Below are 24,120 nucleotides of genomic sequence, written 5' to 3'. Positions count from 1 at the left end.
AAGCCAACGTCTTCAATTTTGTTGAAGAAGACCCTATACATTGGCTTATCCTTGTGTTGCCGTAGAAGTGAAGTGATCTCTGTCGCTTTCATATGAACCTTTTGCTTAACATATTCCAAGTCAGTGACAGAGTTGTGATCACCTCGTTCTGTGTCGTCCAGTACCATTCTGTCATGTAGACACTCCAAAATCAAAACTTCACGGCCTCCCTGTTGTCAGGGGAAGTACAACTGTGGTACGAATGATTCGTGATGCAAACTGCTATGGAGATACATCAATTTTCGGTTCTTTACGTCAAGTTGATACAGCTCCTCCTGGGTCACTTCACTACTCCAAACGAGTGGAGTAATATTGAAACGCCAAACATATTTGTTGTAGCAACTTTGTTCTTCCGCTACAGTTCCAAAGACCAGATCTGTGCTGACACTCTCCGCGGAAATCTTCACTGCTGTTACCTCTTGTGAATGGGCTTGTTTCACCCAGAGGTAAGTATACGTCCCTGCGGCATCCAGATGGTGTAGGACGCTTCCATCTACGAGCTGTATATCCTCTCCGCAGTCAATATTATATATACATGGCAGAGTTGAATAAAAACTTGAAAAAACAATTCAATGGCGTGAGCATCGAATATATCCAAAGCATCCAAAGAGCTGGCCAAGAAAGGTTCGACAAAAAAGTTTTATTATCATAAACGGCACTTCCAGTGAACTATTTGCATATTTACTTCAACACCTGATTTATTGCTGTGTTCTTTATAATAAACAATAATTGTTCAATCAAATAACATACCTTTCATCCATCTTCAACACTTAGTTAAATATACTCATATCTGAAAACCTTCTATGCCAAAATAATAAACTATAAATGATATTCTATATGTCTTACCGAGTAACTCAATAAAAACTCTTTTGGAAATATTTGAATTTTGAAAACATTAAACATGTTTTCGTTCATCTTAATAATTATTCAATTTTAAGTTCTTTTTCAGAATGTCAATTACTCAAGTACAAGAATTATAATACATTCATATTATATTCCATTATTTGTTCAACTTGGAAGTACTGAGAAGAATCGGATTCTCTGATGTGAAATATATCTGTTGATAACACTTTTCCCCCATCAGAAGAAAAATACTGTTTCCCGCATTTTATTAACCAAATTATCGTCATTACGAAACCACTTGTTCAGTTAACATGTTATTTTGTACTAAACCTGTAACTGAACTTTTTCCAAGGGGCTAGTAATAATCCCGTAACACCCACTTAGTACACTCAGTTATGAGGTATCGAAATCGCAACATCCCGATACATCTCGCGTAAGCCTCGGCAGGAAGCGGGAAGTCTTAGACTGAATGCTGAAATGAGACTCTGTTGGGCAGAAAGCCACCCGTTAACACCAGCGGGGGCGCCTCCCATTGGCCTGTCGTGGGTTTATGAGGTGGCGTTTCACCCTGTGGACGTCCTGGGGCTCTATAATCAAGTATCATCCTGCTGATCCTCCCCGTTCCTTCACCAAACCTTTTTCTACCCCACCCACTCCCGTTTGTGGGAGAGATGTAATTATTGTATATATACTCTGTACATTGGACCTTAGATTTACTATAGAGAAATTGGCAATGAAGAATTTTTTTATTTTGATTTTTGTAACTGTAAATACTTACAATGGGTCATTCAATTTACTGATGCAATGCGCAGCTGTAAGTATGTATCTTTCATTTATTATAGTTCCTCCACATTTGAACTGAGGTCCTTGTCCTGAAAATTAATGAGATCATTTAACCATAGAAAAAGATTTATGAAATGTTTATGTAAAATGTATCATGTCATGAATACAACTGAAGGAGTAATGAAAAAGGCATAAAACTTTAGTGTCGAAAAATAAAGGAGAAAGAGAAGTACTTTACCTAGCCCTTTATTGAATGAGTATAACCTCGTTTATGATATTGGACTTCAATTTCTTGTTTTTTTCTTTGCTAAATCTGATTATTGATTGATTATAATGACTTATTATTTTGAATCCTTTTATTTTTGTTGGTTCTTCCAACTCACTTCATTAGTAGTATTGAAACTGACATTGGTGTAACAGAGGCTATTGCCCCAATAATCAAACAAATTGTAGTCCATTCTACCAGGATTGCTAACGATAAATTCATACTAATGATTCAGATTAAATTTTGCCTAAGGTATCCCATTCAACCATGTTTTTCACTTGTTTCCTCTGTTTGAACTTCGAGAAGTTCTTTTGATCTGTTCTGTATGATAACATTGTGGAGGTATTCTATGTCATTACGGTTGTTTTAATCTTCTTTTTTACAAATATCATGTTCAATATCTTAAATATTAGTGGTAACCCTCCTATTATTATCTTCATTAACAATGTTATATTTTCTGCGACAGAAATTCAATAGGTTTCACTGAAAATATCATTCATTTTCTGTCTTCATTGTTGAGCACCTTCTGTTTGATGATTTATAGTGTGCTGACGGTACACCAAAACATTAAAAAAATATGAAAAATCTGTAGTTGCAACCACCAAGAACACAGGTATTTGTTCTTAATGTATATTCTCCAACTAAAAAAGCTGGTATAAAATGCCTAAAACGAGACTGTGTACATAGTGAAGATATTTTATCAATTTCGACTCAAACTCACTTTGACTTACAATTTTAAATTCTGAATTTGAATTAACAATTCCAACTTCATTCTCAAAGTTTGGTATTTCAATTTGAAATTTCAACTTTCAGATATGAATTTCGTAACCAATTTGTTCATTTTCACTTCATACTTGGAATTTCTGTTTTTAGATCAGATTTTCCATTTTAACCTGGAAATTTAGAATTCATACTCATAATTTTGTTTTCACTTCTAACTCATTCAAAGCTCAATTACTCAGAATAATGAATAATGAATAATGATGGATGGTAGAACAGAAACCTTTACCGACGTAACCTAAATATATTAGGCTTTGTTTAGGTTAAAAATACATTCAAGTTACGTAATTTTGCTTATGTAACCCAAATATATTTAGCGACCCGCCATATTGGACTACGTATCCTAAATATATTCAGGTTACATTACCTTAATGTATATTTGGTAATATACATTAGGTTAGAATTTCTGAAAATGAAATTGGTACGCAAGTGGAAGAATATTAGCAAAAAAAAATCAATGATTAAATTCAATGATTCAGAGAACAGTCTTAGAGAAGTGTATCAGCCAAATAGAACGTGATGTCATCAGAGATATAATAAGCGCAGTCGGCTTGGACTCACAGTTTCAGACGTTTGGTTGTTCATCTGTATCTGTAGAGTAGGGAGGGTGAGTGTAAGCCCACGCACTTAGGCCACATGTGCCCATTGTACATCCTCCCGAGGAGTTGTTCTCCTAGGTCATCGTCCATCCTGTCCTTTCCAGGAAGGTGGACAGGTCGCTGGGGGACATCTCCTTTATATCGGCAGGTGTAGGCCAAGACTCGCCGAACACACACTCTTTTATTGACGATAACTCCGGGCACACGCACAGGACATGCCTGACAGTCTCATCATCCTGTTCACACATCCTGCATAGAGGTGTGTCCACTAGCCCCATATTATAGAGGTGTTTCCTTAGTTGACAGTGGCCAGTCAGAAATCCTACTGTGAGGCGTAGATTTTTCCTGGTCATCGCCAGATATTTCTTCGGCGCTAGCTTCTCAGGGTCGCCCAAGGTGATCCTGGCAAGATTACATCCTTTGATTCCATCTCATCTCTTTGAGGATTGAGCATGGGTGTAACATTTGACAAGTTCCGCAATTGTCGAAGCCATCAGGCCGTGGGTGCCACTGGGTCCTAAAATTCTTAGTCCAGCCGCTTCCTTGGCTAAAGAGTCGGCAATGCGATTACCTTTACTCTTGTCGTATCCTTTAACCCACCTCAGGATAATGTTATTATCTACCTGGGTTCAATTGCATCACTTGTTGCCTGCAGCAGAGGTTGCGCAGTAAGCGCTTCCCGCCATAGGCCCAGCTTCTATCGACCCATTCCTATTTCTAGGTTTACACCAGCCGTGTGCAATCGTATCATGGCCATTAACGCAACCTCCTTAACGTACAGATCCAGAGGGGTCAGACCCGTGATTGATTCCATTGCCGCGGTTGGTGTTGTTCTCATAGCTCCTGTGATATTTAAACAAGCCAGTCGCTATATTTGATATAATTTTTGGATGGCCGTTGCTTGTAGAACTTTCGGTCCCCATACAATGGCTCCATACGTTAACATAGGTCTTATTGTTGCAGTGTAGATCCAGGTGACCACACGGGGTGAAAGACCCCATGCGCGTTCCACTATCCTCCGACATTGCTCATAATCCACGTATGCTCTTTTTGCTCTACTCTGTAGATGGGAGTTCCATATTAGCTTTTTGTCGAGGATAGTACCAAGGTATTTCACCTCTTCAGAGAAGTTTAGTTTGCTTTTGAAGATTTTGGGAGGTTTTAAGCCCATTAAACTTCTTTTCCTGGTGAAAAGGACCATCTCAGTCTTCTCGGGATTGGTCGACAGTGAGTGTTCCTTACACCACGTTTCTATTAATTTGAGCCCATCCTGCTCTATCGCACAGTTTACAAATTCGCCGGTCTGCAAGATAACTATGTCATCTGCTTATGCAATTATTTAGAATCCATTTTTGTTAAGGTGATTAATTAGAGTATCCAGAACTATGTTCCAGAGAAGAGGTGATAAGACCAATCCCTGTGGACATCCCCTCATGACCAGTCCTTTCACTGTGATGTCTTCTACATTAATACTTATTGCTCTACTAGAGAGCATCTGGATTATCCATTATTCTACTACCAGGGGTACATTCCTGGAGTGTATTTGCTGGGTAATTGTTGGAAAGGTTGTTTTATCGAACGCTCCCTCGATATCTATGAATATACCCAGGGTGGATTCTTTGTTGTCCAATGATCTCACGATTCTGCCAACCACATGGTGAAGGGCCGAATCAGTAGACCTTCCCGGGGTATATGCATGCTGATTTGGATGAAGTGGATTGTGAACAAGTACTCCATCTCTTATGAATGGCTCACATAGCATCTTCATGGTTTTCAAGGAAAACGATGTGAGACTAATTGGTCGGAATGCTTTCGGTAGGCTGTAGTCCATCCTAACTGGTTTGTGTATAAATACTACTCTTACTTATCTCCACTTACTGAGAATATACTTCAGAGCTAGAGAGGCTCTGAATATTCCAACCAGGTGCGGCACAAGAGTGTCCAGTCCCCACTGAAGTAGGGCTGGTATTATACCATCAGGTCCTGGTGACTTGAAGGAGGAAAAACCCGATATAGTCCATCTTATTTTGTCCTTATCAATTACTGTACTAGCATATTGCCAGTCGTATTGTGAGGGTGTTGTTGGTACATCCTAACTGGATTGAGTATAAATACTACTCTTACTTATCTCCACTTACTGGGAATATACTTCAGAGCTAGAGAGGCTCTGAATATTTCAACCAGGTGCGGCACAAGAGTGTCCAGTCCCCACTGAAGTAGGGCTGGTATTATACCGTCAGATCCTGGTGACTTGAAAGAGGAAAAACCCGATATAGTCCATCTTATTTTGTCCTAATCAATTACTGTACTAGCATATTGCCAGTCGTATTGTGAGGGTGTTGTTGGTACATCCGTCCAGTTCGTCATTCCAGGAAAGACAGAACCTGGGAAGTGAGTTTCCATAAGAATCTCAGCACTCTCCTGGAGGTTGGCGGCTTTGTCGCCATTTTCTTTCGTCAGGATGCCGATACTCTTATGGTGGTCATTTGAGAGTGCCTTCTGTAGCCTAGAAGCTAGTGGGAAGTCTTCGGCTGCTTCACAATAGGATCTCCAGGGTTGGTTGTTCATATTCAGCGTCCTATGTTGGAAAAGTATGGCAAACAAAAAAGTCAAAAAATTGTTGTACTCATTCAATTGAGGTGCACCAAAGAAATTGTAATTGTTACCAATAATGAAGAAATCAAGTCAGACTTGTAAATTGCTATGCGAAGAAATGAGTTCTTTGAATGATCTTTTTGTAAAAATTTAAATACATCAAATATATAATCCAAAGTAACTATAATATACATTTCGATGAAGAGGATAAAAAATCACTTTTAAGCATCTTCACACAAAAACGCTTTGAAAAATATTGCCCCACTTTTTTTCTCATCTCTGCAAAAAATTTAAATTTGAATGGTAGGGGTGGACGAATGCTTTTAATTGTTGAGTTTTATGAAAAAAATTATCCTCAGCTATATTGAAGTATTTCATAACCATGAATAATACTGCCTGTGGTTACTTGTGTCTGCCTTATAACTTTTCTGGACTAAACACATCTTCTTTCAAACTTCAAACATTCTTCGCTTCATAACAATCTTGCATTTCGAATGACGTCACACTACCTTTCGACAAACGCCAAATGTTGAAGTCGCATATTTTCAGAACACTATTGTTCTATGTTCTATGTTCTATGGCCTGATGATTTCGACAATTGCGGAACCAGCCAAATGTTACACCCATACTCAATCTCTAAAGAAATGGGATGGAATCAAAGGATGCAATCTTGCCAGGATCACCTTGGGCGACCCTGGGAAGCTGGCGCCAAAGAAATATCTGGCGATGACCAGGAAAAATCTACGCTCAACAGTAGGATTTCTGACTAGCCACTTTCAACTAAGGAAACACACCCATAATATGGGTTTAGTGGACAGACCTCTATGTAGAATGTGTGAACAGGAAGATGAAACTGTCAGGCATATCTTATGCGAGTGCCCGGAGTTATCGTCAATAAGAGAGTGTGTGTTCGGCGAATCTTGGCCTACACCTGCCGATATAAAGGAGATGTCTCCCAGTGACCTGTCCACAACTGCTGTGGGCTTATACTCACTTCTCCTACTCTACAGATACAGATATTACTGAAGATCTCAAATTGTAAGATTTCAATATAAATTCCACCATCATCGGAAAATTATTTGAATAATTAATTTTTTGATGTTGCTGTTAATAATAAATGAAAATACTTTCCTGCACTACTCGCTATCAACTGATTTTGAAATACAATTTTGTCAGTCTTTATGAAATTTATTCTTCAAGCAAATGTTAAAGAGCATTATTTTTCAGAAAAAAGACATTAATTAACAATCGATTTAAAAATATTTTATGCTATGAAAATTGTGCAACTTTTGTTCTACCAAAAGAGTAAATTTTACATTTCCTGACACTTGAGACAGACCAAATATACGTGGGGTAATGCACAGATAAATGCCCACTTCAATTATAAAATAGAAAACTATAATTAACTTACTGATGACTTCATTAGTTTGATTTTGCTTTCTTTGCAGGAGTCTTGCTCTTTTCATGAATCACCACTGTCAGACTTATTTTATTTTCATATGGAATAAAGAAATAACTTTTGTCTAATTTATACTATTTTTCAATTATTTATAAAAATCATTCATTTAGTGAAAACAGGTTGAGTATACTGTAGTAAATACAACTATATGCACTATAGGTCTCCGAGCTCAATGTGGCGAGAAAGATAGCGCAACGCCGAACCAGTGGTAAGAAAATCGCATAGTCGCTTGCGCATGGCGACCTGTCGCCACTTCAGCAGTCGGTTTTACGTGAGGCATTAGATGTTTTACATCAAAAATTATCTTATTAAAAAGATGAGACAACCAATTTATTTTCTCAGCTTTCAAACAATTCCAGTTTCACCCTTATGAACACAAATTGACAGTGAAGTTGATTTTATTACAGTTCCCAATATGAAATTTTTTTATCAGAATTGGCTTACCTAATATACTTGTCCATAAACAATCAGTCGAATTAATTTTATATTATTTATAGATACTGAACCATAAACATTATTAACTTCATTTCATGTAACAATGTTAATAATTAGCAAGGTCAAATAGATACAAATTGAACATTTTCCAGTGAATGGTTGAGGTGATTATTGTACTGCAAAATTCATATCAAGTAGGTATTCTATTAAAAGATTGAATGCTAATTCAGTCAACAACTCATTCAAACTATTAAAATAATATACTATTATCAAATGCAATAATGAATAGTCAGTTATTCAGGAAGTATCTGAAACATAACAAATTATGTCAATTCAAATAAATGCTGTGTGGAATGTAATTTGGTTTAGATATACAGATTATTTTTTTCATTAATTTTCATTAATAACAATTGAATGTTATCAGTTTTAAACTATTAGCATGAATTTATATGCATGTTAAACAGGGTATGAATGTAAAAACTCTTGTGGAAAATAATATTGAAAATCGAAAAAATTGTTCATTTTTATTTTCAAAGAGGGCAATTTCAAGAAATATTTCAACCCCCAACTAGGAATAGATATTACCCTCGGGGTTTTGAATAGAACGATTGGAGAGAACAATTACCCAAGTAGAATAATTTTCACGTATCTTCTATTCTTTTTCTAATGATATCCTAATTCATTACTGTTTGAAAAGCCGTTTCTTAAAACTAATCAGAACATGCTTGCCCTCAGGATCATGGTTTTCAAGTTATTACTTGCATGAAAATTAATATGAAAATTATTGTATTGGGCCTCCTTTTGGTTGAGAGGGAAAACTCATCATCAAAATGATAGTTCATTTGGATTTATTAAATGGTAGATTTCAAATTCTCATTGCTGGAATTGCACCTGGCAATTTTTTTCTCCTATACCAAAAAGATTCCTGTTTTTATAGAAGTAAATTGAAACTTCACTGACTGAATGAACTATTCTCTTTGCGAATTTTATTTATCGACAGGTGCCAACTACGTTGTACTATGTAATCATTATGTTAGATACTTCAAAAATTTCAATGAAAAAATAATGGAAAATTTTCTGACGGGTCGTTTTCGAAAATGTCATTACTGATCTTTTATATTTTTGAGAAAACTTGACAGGCATTCTGAACCTCATCATGCTTGAAGGAAATTGATGAGGAAGTTATACAGTTTTATAGCATGATCTCGTATATACGTATAACAACTTGAAATGAAATCCATGTTGAAAGAACAGGTTCACTATCTCAATACTATTAAGGACTGATTTGAATTTTTTGTTCACGTACAGTTGAAGATTATCGATATAATATATGTTTGTAATCTCAAATTTACGATCTGTGGAGGTTTCTGAAATGGAAAGGGGATTTTTGTTAACATTGTTGGTTATTTTACAAAGGCTGGTGGAATTTTATTGGAACATACTCTTTCTGAAGACAAACTATTTTTGTTGGATTACAGACTGAATTGTTGTCTGACTAAAGTGAATTCTTGCAATTAATCTGAAGAAATGCATTATCACAAGACACTGTATCAAAGTTCAATTGTTAGGACCAATATTCTATTGGCCTTTTGAAAGTTACGTTTACTTACGGGTTCTGTATGACAGAAGTGCCATCCAAGGGAATTCATTGAGACTGGCGTTGACACCATTCCTAATTTTATCACCTGTCTCAAGGTATCCACATTCCTGCGGCAACATACGGTAATTTCTGTGCTGTGTAACATCTGGTGGCGGCCTCTCTGGTTCCACAGTTGGAGGAGTCGCGACGACGGGTTCGTTAGGAATAACAATTGGTCCTGGTGGACAACACACCCAAACCTGATTAGAAGCGAAGCTACAAGTGAATGCGTTCAATCTTTTACTTGCTGAATTTGATAATGGTCTTTTAGCCGTTGAGAGAAAATCAACCATAGGCTGGCATTGTCGAATAGGTGTGCAGTCTCCGGATTCACCATCGGGTGTTATACAACCTTCGTCTTCTATTACCCAATCTGAAAGTGAAAATAAGGTGTGAAATGTTGTTTTTGAAAAAAGGTTTCAGTAACATAGATACCGTAGAAAATACGAAACACTTGATGATAAAAAACTCTTAAAACAAGCTTTTATTCAAGTGCCCTAAAAAGATCAAAATAAAATTTTGAATCACATTAACCACATTCATTTATGACTTTACAGAATTGAAATTACAATAAAAGCTTGTCGCGATACCTGGAAGAAATCTCTACATATTCAGTCAGATGGAATTAAAATTAAGAAACATTCTGAAAGATCAACTAGGATCAACTAGATAAATCCTATGTGTACAAAAAAGTTATTCAAGGTTAAAGTTCCACATTTTGAGCATTCACTGCACTTTTATTTAATTACAAACATTATGAATTGCTTACAAGTTTAGTATGTGCCTAAATGAATGTGGTTAATGTGATTACAAATTTTATTTTGATCTTTTTAGAGCACTTAAATGAATAGTTTCAATCGATAGTTATCGATCAATACGAAAGTCCATCTATAAAACGGAGAGTCCTTCAACAGAAAAACTTAAGGAAAGGGGAAAACTATTATTAGGATAAACTATATTCTATAGAAGCAGGTAGATACCTACTTCTCCGGCATACCTTATAGAAGAATTAGCTTGTTATATTTCTTAGTGTATTCGTTTCATTGATGGCATCATTATTACATGGCCGAGTCCCAGTTAATTTCGAACAGTCTAATTCCTCTACCAGGAGACCTTTGGCGTTTCAAGTTAACGCTTTCATTATCAATTTTTTCATTTAGTTTCCATTTCTCTTTCTTCGTGTTGATGTTTGATTATTTCCTATAGTGTTCCCACGAGTACCGGAGGAATATTTGTTAACCCTCCCAGAGCTTCGTTTAGCAGGGAAAGAGCTGATATACAACAGGGTGCGCTCCGGTGGTGCCCTGACGTGGTACGTTCACGACATCATTTCACACCCTGATGCCACTCAGTCCTCGGCACGGCCTCACCTTGACTTGGGTAGTAATTTGATGAAAGAAGCACCACTTTTTTCAGCATAGAGCTTACTCGTGCCTGACGAAACACCGTTCCGGATTTGATTTTGGAGTTTTCCTTCTCCTAAACGGGTTGCAGACCAATGCTAATGACATCCAGTTCACCAAATTACACAAGTCATGGTATACCTTTTGTGCCTGTTGCTCACATTGCGTGATGGACCCTCTTACTCTGGGAACTTAGAGGGTGGCAGATAATATTTTTTTACAATTCAAATAAATATGAGTTCTTACAACCTACTACACCATTTATTGTCTTCTTTTTAGGGTCGGGAAGTAGGTATTTAAAGATAAAAGCTTGATTTAATTTTTTTTCTAGAAATAAATTTATTTTATTGAAGCCATCCCTGGATATGGCATCTATTTTATGGTGGGCCTACCAACTGCCTATCATAAACAAATACGTATACAAAATTTCGTGTCCCTGCTATTTACCGCTGAGGAGGTCTCTCGTACGGAGCCGATACTGGCAGCAGCATCATGTCACGTTTATGATTAACATGCATTGTCAACGGTTTTGGACCAGCATGCAAAATTTCAGGTTAATCGGATACCGGGAAATGAGTCAAATTAAACTTTCAAGATTTGTTAACATACATACAAGTCAAGTTAAATGAAAGCTTTCAATAAAAAATATTCAATCCCGATATATTTAACATCACAAATCTTCTATAGACCAACGGGGGGTTTTACTTTCTACCATGCGAACCAAAATACGAATCAATCGATATCCACTGAGATAATGTGAGATATAATATGAATGAAACTAGTTGAAGTTAAATTCCATCACATATTACGAAAAATTACTCGCATTCGAAATGATAATAATAATTTTTTTTGTTTTATTGAGAAAATGTAAAGAAAGCACTCTGAGTCTCACACAGAAAGTACATGTTTCATACCAGAAAAGAGTAACATTATATGTTCTGAATTGGAAATTTCCACTCGCATTAGGAAAACTATATTTTTTAAAATATGATGTCTATCCAAGATGGAGTTTTTATTGGAATTTGAAATTTTGATACTCAATACAAGTTGAACTAACAAAATTTTTATTTTCAATATATTCAATAGATTTTCAATTTAATTTTCTTAGTCACTGAAGTCTAAAACATATGGGAATTTTTGATTATTATACTGAAAATTGAAACCGAACTTTCAACATTGGGTTTATCATAGATTTTTACTTCGAACAATAACAGTTATTACTAATTATCATTTCTCAACTATCAGATTCAATATTTTCATTCGTCTCATCAACTGCGAGATTAAAGCGATACATCTTCAATAATTTTAGTGGGGATACCGAGTATGATATATACCTACTGCTGGCAGTTGTATCACATTATTTTTTCATTCTATGCTAAGACAGCGTAATTTTTGTAGCAACTGAGTCTTCAATGTAGGTTTCAGCAACTGAAGATGATTTCCACCATCGTGCTCTTTCAACTGTCATAGAATCAGCACATGTGTTTGCAAACATCCTAGACACCGAACAATTAAAACTCCGGATCTCGTAGCTTAAGTGAATTTGATATCTTTCTAGAAACTTTGTACGTAGTAATCCTATTGATTCTCACAGATTGAACAATACATTTCTGTGACAATAAGTTATGAAAAACTTGTTATGTGGGTTGTTCTCAAGACACAATACTCATAATTTCTGATGATTTTTAAAACATACATCAGAATTTTGGTCTGCGAGGCAGAATGTGCGTTCCTTCATAGATTTTAGTATTGTAATGAATATGAAGCCGGCCCTGACCGTTATCTCAGACACCAAACATATGACTCACCGCGAAATGAATGCGATCGACGAATCGCCACGAAAAGAATAGATGAGTACCGAAACCGCTAGAGGTATCTAGAACATTTGTTACCAATATAAAAGGTCGGGTCCTCGCTCAGAGAGAGAGACATCTATCAGTTGTGTACCCATTGGCCCCTCTCAAGGCCAATAATCAGCCAAAAGGGTAGGGGAGCTGGTCTCCAAACCTGGACGAAATCAGGATGACTCGTCAGAGGGAGAGTCTGTATCTAGAAAGTGAATCGTGCGTTTAAAGAAAGAATTCTAACCGTGAAGATACATTAAGCGTTGGTTGCTAAGTGTTGCATATAAATTAGTTGTGATAGTGAAATATTGTTAAAATTAAATTTGATTAAGACAGATAATTCTTTAATTCGTTACAATTGGTGATCAGAAGTGGATTTTTAAAATAAATTTGTAAGCGCTTGGTGGACACTTTATATTACGGTGAAATTGACTATAAGACTTATTTGTTCGCGTAGAGACTGTTAATTCATTGTTTTTCGTGAAGTGGACAGTACCGGACTACGGAAACATAAACTGATAGACTTGTGAAAATAAATAAGTGTTTCGGACTCGATTGAAATAAGTGGACGTATTCAATTTTGTGGAAAATAGACAATAAGAGACAAAATGTGTTCGAGGAAAGTGCGCCTAGTAGGCTTGAAAGTCGCCGAATTGAAGCAAGAATTGGAAGAGAGATGGCTAGATTCTTCCGGGAAAAAATCAGTACTCCAGAGGAGACTATGGGATAACCTGATTGAATCAGAAGAAGATCCCGAAGCATATTTATTCGAAGTTTCTGGGGTTGATTTGAGTTCAATAATGAGTAAACTAGATGAACTTCAACAAAGTTCGATGGGTTTCGAAGATAAATTCCTAGAGAATTCGAATAGCTTGAAGGAAGAACTTCTAGAAAATGCAGAATGCTTGAAGAAAGAGTGTGTGGCGAGCCTACTCGAAGAAAGGATAGGAATCATCGAGACAGAGATAGACAAAATCAGAGAGGAAATCAAAGGGAAGATCAAATATGAAATCGGAGCAGAAATGAAGAAAATGGAAAAAAGTTAGGCAATGAGATCATAGGCGGATTTGAGGCAGAAATCAGCAAGATGAAGGAAACAATTAACAAGTTGCAAAACCAAATCGTTAATTCTGCCCACACCGCAGAATGTGTTACCGAAAACTCGATTCCCGAACTGAAAGATGTCAAAGGTAGTTCTAAACTAAGAAAGCTCTCTACGAAGCCGCCCTAGTTCGACGGAAAAACTCCCTGGGAAAATTACCGCCGGCGATTCGAAGCTGCAGCCAGAGCAAATGGATGGAATGCAGGAGAAAAGGCGGTAGCATTAACACTGGCGTTGAGTGGAGAAGCAACGAATATTTTTCAAACCCTCACGGCCCAAGAACAGGAAGAATATGACCAACTCATAAAGCATCTTGAGCTACGGTATGGACAGGCACACCTAGAACACGTTTACCATTCACAGCTGAAGAACCGCTGTCAGAAATCAGGAGAATCCCTACAGGAGTTTGAAGCCGACATAGCTCGATTGGTCCGTCTGGCATATCCTGCTACACCCGAAAATGTAATGGAGCGGTTAGCAGTTCAGGCATTCTTGGATGGACTTCGCGACCAAGAAACGAGGCAGACCTTGAGACTAGCTCGTCCCAAACATCTCGTGGACGCACTGGCAAGATCTCTGGAGCTTGAGGCTGTAAAACAATCCGGCAAGGGCCAGAGTAAAGTTCATACTATGGAGGAAGACGGAAAGGGTTCTGCTGATATTGAGGCCACTATTAGAAAGCTGAGAAAAGGAGTTTTGTCTGAAAGAAAACAAATAAGATGCTGGAAACGTGGGAAAATTGGGCATGTGCGTAGCAAATGTCCAAGCATTCACAGAACCAACACCAAATCAAGAAAACTAGAGAGGTTCCGTGAGAAGGAAAAATCGTCAGCCTGTATCCAGCAAACCCCCGTAAGAAACGCAGATGCCCTTTCACGTACACCATGTCCCGATGGCTCCTCACATTACTGACGAGCAGAAGAGTAGGAAGCGGCTATTTATAGAACTACAGCTGTAGATGACAACTGGAAGGACAATATGATCAGAGAAAACCAAAAGAAAGATCGATATCTTGGTTTAGTCATCGGATGGAAGAAAAATAATCAAAGGCCATCGTGGCAAGAGGTAGTAGGTTATTCGCCAGCTGTTAAGTCCTACTGAGCCCAATGGAACTCTCTTAACATGGAAAACGGGGTTCTGAAGTGGGTGTTGGAGTCTGAAGACGTTGGAGAATGAAGGCGCCAGACAGTGGTACTCAGGAACAGACGACGGGAGGTGCTCAAAGAAATCCATGATGGAGTCACTGAAGGACATCTGGGAATAACGAAGACCCTCCAGAAATTAAGACAACGGTTTAACTGGGTTAATTTGCAAGCCGACGTCAAGGACTGGTTCAGAAAGTGTGCTGTATGCGCTGCCAGTAACGAACCTAGGATACGACCGAAAGCTCCAATGCGCCAGTATAACGTGTGTAGTCCTTTTGAGAGAATCGCCATCGACATCGCCGGCCTGTTCTCAGAGTCCGACCATGGAAACAAATACATCCTGGTAGCCATGGACCACTTCAGCAAGTGGGCAGAAGCCTATGCCCTGCCCAACCAGGAAGCCTTTACCGTCGCTGACGTCCTGCTGAAGGAATGTATATCTCGATTCGGTGTCCCATTGGAGCTGCATTCGAACCAGGGCAGAAAGTTTGGGTTCAACCTGTTCCAAGAAATATGTTAACTGTTGGACAGTCGAAAGACCAGAACAACAGCCTTATATCCACAGTCCGATGGAGTGGTAGAACAAATGAATAAGACCATAAACCGCCACTTGTCCAAGGTAGTCTCTGACCATCAAAGAGACTGGGACCAATACCTCCACCTGTTCCTGCTGGCTTATCGTTCGGCAGTGCACTTGTCAACTGGCCAAACACCTGTCAATATTATAATGGGTCGAGAGCTGTGATTTCCTTGCAATCTAAAGTTTGGGACGCCGCCAGAACAAGACACTGCGGGGGAAGACTATGTCAGCAAGCTTCGGCAGAGAATGGACGACATCCATGAACGAGTCTGTCTGAACATCCGGAGTGCCAGCGATAGAATGAAGGAAGCCTATGACATCAAGGCGAATGCGAATCCGAAACCGGTGATCTAGTTTGGCTGTACAACCCTAAGCGACGCCGTGGTTTATCACTGAAGTTACGGAACTCGCGGAAAGGTCCGTACAAAATCATGAAAAAGATTAATGGCCTCGTCTACCGAATCCATAAGCCACCTCGAGGAAAGCCAAGAGTCGTCCATTTTAATAGATTGGCTCCTTATGCTGGAAATCACGATCAAGTTCGCGCCCTCAGACCACCAGAGGATGGAATGGCGTTTCAGTAATTCATGTCCTTATACTCGAACGGACAGAAGGTCGTACATGTGGTATCTCGAGAAGAGCCACGAGACCTTTTCAAGGTTCCAGTTAATTACGCACTAACTCACTGCGTGGCAGAGGATCTCCAAATGTCCAAGGGTATCGTTGTGGTATTCAACAAGAAAATCGGTCAGCTCCAAACATTACGAGAACAGAATCCATAAGTCGGAGGAGTGCTACTTGGTGCTACTTGGTGACCAAAAAGCATTCTAGAGACAAACCGTCCTATGAAGATGTCTGGAGGAGTCTTACTAGACTGAAGGAAACGATGCTCGACCAGAATCTCGCGGACTTGGCAATCCCAAAATTAGCCTCTAGGCTCGACAGGCTGGACTGGAGAATTGTGAGAAGCATGTTGAAAACGATCTTCAGATCCAGCGACATCTAGATTTTGGTGTGCGGTAACCATCTTCCACGACCGATCATGAATATTGTGGAGTGTTACTTCCATCGAACTTCACAGTGCAGATATGGGGAGTCCTGCAGGTATCGACACATGCCAAAGATGACATTTCGTGACGAAACGTCTTTAAGAAGGGGGCGATGTAATAAATCGTAAGCCGGCCCTAACCGTTATCTCAGACACCAAACATATGACTCACCGCGAAAGGAATGCGATCGACGAATCGCCACGAAAAAAATAGATGAGTACCGAAACCGCTAGAGGCATCTAGAACGTTCGTTACCAATATAAAAGGTTGGTTCCTCGCTCAGAGAGAGAGAGTCTGTATCTAGAAAGTGAATCGTGCGTTTAAAGAAAAAATTCTATCCGTGAAGATAAATTAAGCGTTAGTTGCTAAGTGTTGTATATAAATTAGTTGTGATAGTGAAATATTGTTGAAAATAAATTTGTTTAAAACAGTTAGTTCTTTAATTCGTTACAGTATCAATAACACTAACAACTATGGAGTTTCATTTTTTCTGGAAAAGTCAGTGTTTTTCATCAACTTTTTTCAGATATTTCCACCTTCCACAATAAGAATTAAAAAAAAACTTAATGAAGAACTTTATACAGGTGTAGAAAGGACAAACGTTTATTTCACCCTGATAAGTTACTGCGTAAATAAAAAAAAATCACGGAGAGAAATTACATGTTTATCAGTTAAAAATTCAGCAAATTCATTGATGCTCATCCCAAAGTTTCGGAGGGTAAAATAATTTCCTCAATTTAGGGAAAAAGCAAATTTGGAATGTCGTGTTCATTAAATTTTTGTGAAAAAAACCATAACTCAAAAGTCTTACGTGTTAGGATATTTTTACTATTATTTTCGCATTTAGGGACCAAAAATTAACAAAAAACTACCTTTGTCATTACAGTCATAAAGTGGCTGTAACCTAGTGAAATCTATTAATCTCATTCGACTCAAGAATTTTGGACTAGTTTGTCGGTTCATTTTTTCAGCAATAAGTGTGCTGCATCTCTGTATGCCTAGTCGCTTCATTTTAAAGGATCAATCAATTACTGCACACTTACTTTGAAATTTCACAATTTTGGATTGTTGTAAAATCAACTACAATATCGAATAATAATAATTGGTGATGATGTTTTGAATTGTTTACTTGTCAAGTGCTGACACGAAAATTTGACTGGACCTACAAATAATCGTGAGGTGGCATCTTGATAAAATCTGGCACATTACCCTCGTGTGAATTAAACAATATTTCACTGTCAATGTTTGATTTGGCCGTTAATTGATGAAGATCCATAGTAATTCAACAAAGTACCACCAACATTTTGATTTCAACACATTTTTCGTGGAAAAAAGCTACTGTGATATTGAAACATGTTGTGATATATTTTTTTAAAATAAAGTTTGTGAAGATCAAATCGTTAAGTGTAGTTTGGTAAAAGAAACGATTCTCTTTATGTGAACTTTATTTTTTTCCTTCAATTTACATCTATTTCAAAAATCAATGTGAATATATCGAAACAATAATGAACCTGTATCGTTTCCGGTCGAAAAGCATAGATAGTGCGAGAGTGAATATTCTCTGTAAACCGTAAAAAAATACAAATAATTTTGAATGGGTATTTCCGAGTTGAAAAAGAGAATATCGATGGGAAATCCGTTTAACAGTAACAACTGTGGGTGTGGCGAATTGTAATGTCATGATAATAGTGTGGTAGCTGTTATTATCTCTCTTAACTACATATAATGACCATCAAGGTTGGCTCCGTCTGAAATTCAAATATGAATATTAGACTAAAACACTATGTGTATATTATAGCTGAAATCTGCGCAAATTAATATCATAATATTCCTTTGGAAAAGAAAACGAATTTCACAAGTTTTCAAAAAAAAATCCTATTTCAATACTCTGCTGAAAGCAGTCTCTTGAAAGCAGATTTGTGTTTCATTTGAGAGTTATTTTTCCATACTGCACAAGCAATTGAAAAACTTTGAAATTCACCTTAATTTTTTCAATGCTTCGTTTCTGACGAAAAAAGTAATCCACAGGGGAGATTGAATACGTGGAATGTGAAAACCCTTTCAATTAAGGACAATAACAGTAGGTCCATTTTTTTCTCTACTTCAGAACTATGATTGATATAATGAATAAGTGAACAAATTTTATGTGTGACAATAAATTTTTTTTTATTATAATAACATTTCTTCACTTCTCTGAGCTAGTACTAGAGTGTCACCAAGATTTAGTCGAAGCCTCGGTAGATAATCACATTTTCCTGAGGTGGGTTGAAGGGCAAACAGGAGTAAAAATAATCGTATTGCCGACTCTTTAGCTAAGGAAGCGACTGGACTAAGAATTTTAGGACCCAGTGGCACCTACGGCATGATGACTTCAACAATTGCAGAACTAGCCAAACGACACACCCATGCTCAGTCCCTAAAGAGATGGGATGAAATCAAAGGATGTAATCTTGCCAGTATCACCTTGAGCGACCCTAGGAAGCTGCTGCCGAAGAAATATCTGGCGATGACCAGGAAAAATCTATGATTTCTGACTGACCACTGTCACCACTGACCACCATGTTAGGAATCACACGTTAAAAGGTAAGACCTCGTTAATCCTTAGCTCGCACAAGTTTCGACTTCTGAGGGTTGTCGTTCGTAGGGGTGCGACAGCTGGTTAACGGAAAAACAGATTTTAAACAGATTTTTTTTAAACAGAAATAAAAAAATACCTCCATGATATGGGGCTAGTGGACACATCTCTATGCAGGATGTGTGAACAGGAAGATGAGACTGTCAGGCATGTCATGTGCGAGTGCCCGGAGTTATCATCAATAAGAGAGTGTGTGTTCGGCGAATCTTGGCCTACACCTGCTGATATAAAGGAGATGTCGCCCAGTGACCTGTCCACCTTCCTGGAAAGGAAAGGATGGACGATGAGGACAACTCTTCGGGAGGATGTACAAAGAGTCACATGTGGCCTAAGTGCTGTGGGCTTACACTCACCCTCCCTACTCTACAGATACAGACAGAACATTTCTTCATCTAATAACTTTTATATTTTTGGAATTCTTCGATTTTTTCGAAAGTACTGTTAAAACAGTAAGTGAAACAGATGTGAGGACCCAACATACAAATTTTTTAACAATATAATCTGTGGAAATCTGAAATAAAATTTTTGGAGGAGGCGATGTGATTTTTTGATCAAACAGAAAACACTATACGAGAAATTCTTCAGGTGCACTCCCGCCTGAAGTGATGAAGATCACTTTCTATCGGTATCAATATTAATTCAACTTTGAATAAATCATAAGAAAAAATAGAACGATGTCTGGTGTCAATTAACAGTATAATGTATCTATCGGATAAACTCTGTTTTTACATCATAACAAAAATACTCGTTAATATTGTGAATGTAAGGGGTGTTTCATTAGTCGCATCGTATCTTTAAATTTAAATTTAAATAAAACAAAATGTGTGTGACACATAATCGAAAATTTTTAGTCATCTAACAGTGGCCAGTTCACACCATTTCCACGTGAGATGACCATCCCCTCAAATCGCTCGTCCAGAATATCCAATGTAGCATGAGCTGTGTGCCACGTAGCGCTGCCCTGTTGAAGCCACGTTTCCTTAGTGTCCAGATCATTCAATTTAGATCGAAAGAAGTTGGTAATTATCAACCTATAGTGCTCGACGTTGACAGTGATGGCCTCGCCAACATCGTTCTCAAAAAAAAATATAGACCGATGACGCCACCAGCTCAAAATCTCCACCAAACTATGCCTTTTCCGAGATGCATTGAACGCTCTTGAATTTCATGTGGATTGATATTGTTCCAAATTCGACAATTTTCTTTGTTCACGTACCCATTTATTCATGGGGGGCCTCATCGCTGAAGATGATTTCTCGATGAAAATTAGGGTTAGTTGTCAACTACTCCAGATCCCATTTAGCGAACAAAAGTCGTTGTCTATGGTCGTTTACCTTCTGTTCCTGGGTCAGTTGAATTTTGTATGAGTGCAGGCATATGTCACGATACAAAATTCGCCAAGTTGTGGTCTGTGAAAAGCCAAGTTCTTGCGAGCAACGCGAAATCAACTGCCTCGATTTCTCCTGCACACTCTTACAGACAGCGGCGATGTTTTTGACAGATCTTGCATTTCGTCGACGTACAGATGTAGGTTGTTTCACCCCACTGGTTCAGTGGACTCGAATTCATTCACCAAATTGCGAATAATCCTCTCAGTAGGATTATTATAGCGACCGTAAAATGGACGAAGCGCGTGATACGTTGCCCGAACAAAACACACATTTTGATACAACAATTTTATTATTTGCACATTTTGTTAAATCCTATATTCGTCCATGATGATTTAGCAAAATAGACTGAATAAATGACAACTTATATGACAGATGTCCTTGTTGGAATACTCTATATTATCTAAGTAATATCATCAATTGAGAATGAAAAATATATGCATTATAATGTCGACAAACAATGATGCTTACTTAAACCCAACTGAATACAAATGCAGCCCCAACAATCTATGTAATGGCAATGACGCTGATTACAGTGATTACACATCACAGCACATTTAATAGATATTTTGTCGCTGTAAGTTCGTTTCATTTGGATAATCTGAACCCGATTTCACATATTTTACTTTGTTTCTGTATATTAAAATTGTTTTTTTTTCAATATCGTATCTCTGACTAGTAAATTACAGATCCTTCCATCAATCAATGAATTGATAAAAAATGTGTTTGTGCGATTGATAATTGCGTAAATAAATCATTCAGATGCGATGTGAACTATATATAAAAACTCACCCATTTTTATCTGTCGGCATCAAACGTTCTCTCCTTTCGTCTTTCTCTCTCGCTCTGATGAGGTAGGTGATAAAAGGTAAGGAAAAGAAAGGGAAACAAGATGAGATTTTCTTTCCACTACTTTTCGACCGAGAACCAGATGAATAATCGGACACGATTCAACGCGGTGGAACCAAGTATTATAATTATTACTCCTCAATGATATTTTGATAACACTCTCAAACACTGATTTTAGTACAATTGCGGGGAATAAGTCTTCCACTCTTCTTGAGCCGAGAACAGACATGCGGTACTCGGCAAATCCCGAATATTATTCGCTGTATGGGTTTCACAAGGCGATTATTCGCTATTCGGTGTTAATTCGGTGTTTTAACATAGATACTGAACAAAAACTCATTTACGTAAAAATTCAAACCGAATCTTTTAATCACAAGAAAATTTTATTCATTGTTAATTTTTCAGCTTCATAAACAATCTCAAATCTCAATTTTGAAACATTATCATATTTGTTTACAATGAATGTGTGAAGTCTGATGAATTGAGTAACTACAGAAATTCGCATTATACATAAACTAGGTACCATCAAAACATTATAAGCCGTATTCGGGTTCGCTATTTGAACAGTTTTCGAACTGTTAAATGTGGTCGCACAGTTGAAACTTGAAAAGAACATTTTTGTGGGAGTCTACTGTCAATGATCAGCGAGGTAACTATTTTGAACCATCTCATAATCGTTAAAACTGTGAAGAAGCCTACAATGAAAGTGTAACTTATCGCTGCCTGTACATGGAAGATATTCAAGAGAAACTATCATTTTGGACCCCCATTGACGCAATAAAACCGAAAAAATTATTTTCAGATTTTTTGTCTCCTTATCTGCATGTCTGTGCATTTGAGCGCGCTAATGTAAAAAAGGTTTAATTGATTGAAGTGCGGTGTCCACCAGTATATTGTTCATCGTTCAAATTATTTCAATCGATTCATGACTGAAAAAGTTATTTCAAATTAATGAATCACTTCAAACATTTTTCGAAAAAATAGTTTGTTAAACGATTTTCTCGGAAATCAAAAATGGGCAAATGCCCAATTTTGTAATTATCCATCTCGCCTGATATTTTACTTCAACTATCACAACAACGTCGGAACTCACGAGGCTGACGCATATATCACAAAATCTCACAGTCATTGAGGAATCACTTGAAATTTCTCAGAATGCTAGCGATCGGCGGGATTTCAAACTCATTAACAGAATCAGATGATTACTCAGAAACATGGAAAATTTATGTTAAAGAGAATTTATTAGGGAATTCAGGCACAAAATCATCAAGATTCCAAATTTATTTGAAAATACGAAATGATTATGAACAATTTAAGAAATTCAGTACAATTTCTAATACAAGCTGAATAAATAAAATAGTTTGGAAACACTAAAAAACACGCTTTAATAGCAACACAAGCTAAAAAATAAATCGAAATTAATTTAAGATTGTGTTCGAAATTAATAATGAGTCCTATGGCTTGATGTAACTATAATGACTTTTATTGAGTCTGAAATCAAAATAAATCTATTTTTAAAAATGTTTATTTTGTTGTAAAAAGCGTGAGGTGCTTCAAATTATATTTTTATCATGGCTCTAATCTGGCAAACAGCTCCTAAACAAAATATTTAAAACAATGGATATATAGCAACCCACTCTTCATTCTGATTTCAGACTTATCATTAATTACATCGAGCCATAGGATTTATTATCGATGTTGAACACAATCTTGAATTAGTTCCGAATTATTTTCCAGTTTGTGTTGTTTTCAAATCGTGTTTTTAAGTTTTTTGAACTCTTATTTATTTCCCACTTTTTAGTTTGGCTGGCTATTTCAAGCCCATTTATTTAAATTTTCCAAGCTATAATATACAGGGTGTCCCTGGACTTCCTCTTTTTCTCTAGGGAATGTATAGATGGGGTCAAAATATCACCAGTACTTCATATAACTTTTTTTCCTAAAAGTCTTCGTAACCAAGTTACGGGCCCTCGAAGTTACAAAATGAAAAATATTTTTCTTTGATAACTTTTCAAGTGAATATTCAAAATCATCCAAATTTTGGTAATTGACTGAACAAATGAATTCCGTCGATGAGCTTTCATGCAGGAGTCAGTTGTTTTACTACAAAGTCAGGAACGGACTACCCCCGATGGTTCACACCCCAAAACTTTGAAATGACAGATATTTTTCAATATTTTTCAACAAAATAAGGTTACTTGGACAATTTTATGAATAAAAGTACTCGTGTGGAAAGTCGATCGGAGCAACGAGTCTTGATAAAAATGTAGTTCTACTCGACGACATCACCATTATTTGAAATGAATAATTATCAAAGCAGAAATAATAATGATAACGTTAATTCAACAACATTTATCCTGAGATGTCTACCATTATTCGAAAATATTAGTTTTTAAGGAAAATGGAAATGATAGGTAAAATGTTCATAACGAATTTTTATAATGCAAACACGTTTAACTAACGAAACTCAAGAGCCTCAAGAGCAAAATCGACTTTCCACACGAGTACTTTTATTCATAAAATTGTCCAAGTAACCTTAATTTGTTGAAAAATATTGAAAAATATCTGTCATTTCAAAGTTTTGGGGTGTGGACCATCGGGGGTAGTCCGTTCCTGACTTTGTAGCAAAACAACTGACTCCTGCATGAAAGCTCATCGAAGGAATTCATTTGTTTAGTCAATTACCAA

General features: G+C 37.2%; 1 protein-coding gene across 1 annotated transcript in view; it reads right to left on the bottom strand.

Annotated features, from left to right (window-relative positions):
- Nucleotides 1-24,120, bottom strand: part of LOC111505297 (phenoloxidase-activating factor 1-like) — a 43,271-nt gene that overhangs the window by 11,765 nt on the left and 7,386 nt on the right. Inside the window, exons 3-4 of the mRNA XM_074180624.1 lie at nucleotides 9,409-9,810; nucleotides 1,661-1,754 (exon numbers count right to left, since the gene is read on the bottom strand). Coding sequence (XP_074036725.1) covers nucleotides 1,661-1,754; nucleotides 9,409-9,810 — 496 coding nt within the window. The remainder of the gene's footprint in view (nucleotides 1-1,660; nucleotides 1,755-9,408; nucleotides 9,811-24,120) is intronic.

The sequence above is a fragment of the Leptinotarsa decemlineata genome, unplaced genomic scaffold (assembly GCF_025532065.1).
Source record: "Leptinotarsa decemlineata unplaced genomic scaffold, Ldec_3_MD MMD2_tig00026299_RagTag_RagTag, whole genome shotgun sequence".
Lineage (NCBI taxonomy): Eukaryota > Metazoa > Arthropoda > Insecta > Coleoptera > Chrysomelidae > Leptinotarsa > Leptinotarsa decemlineata.
This window is presented reverse-complemented; position numbering and strand designations above follow the sequence as displayed.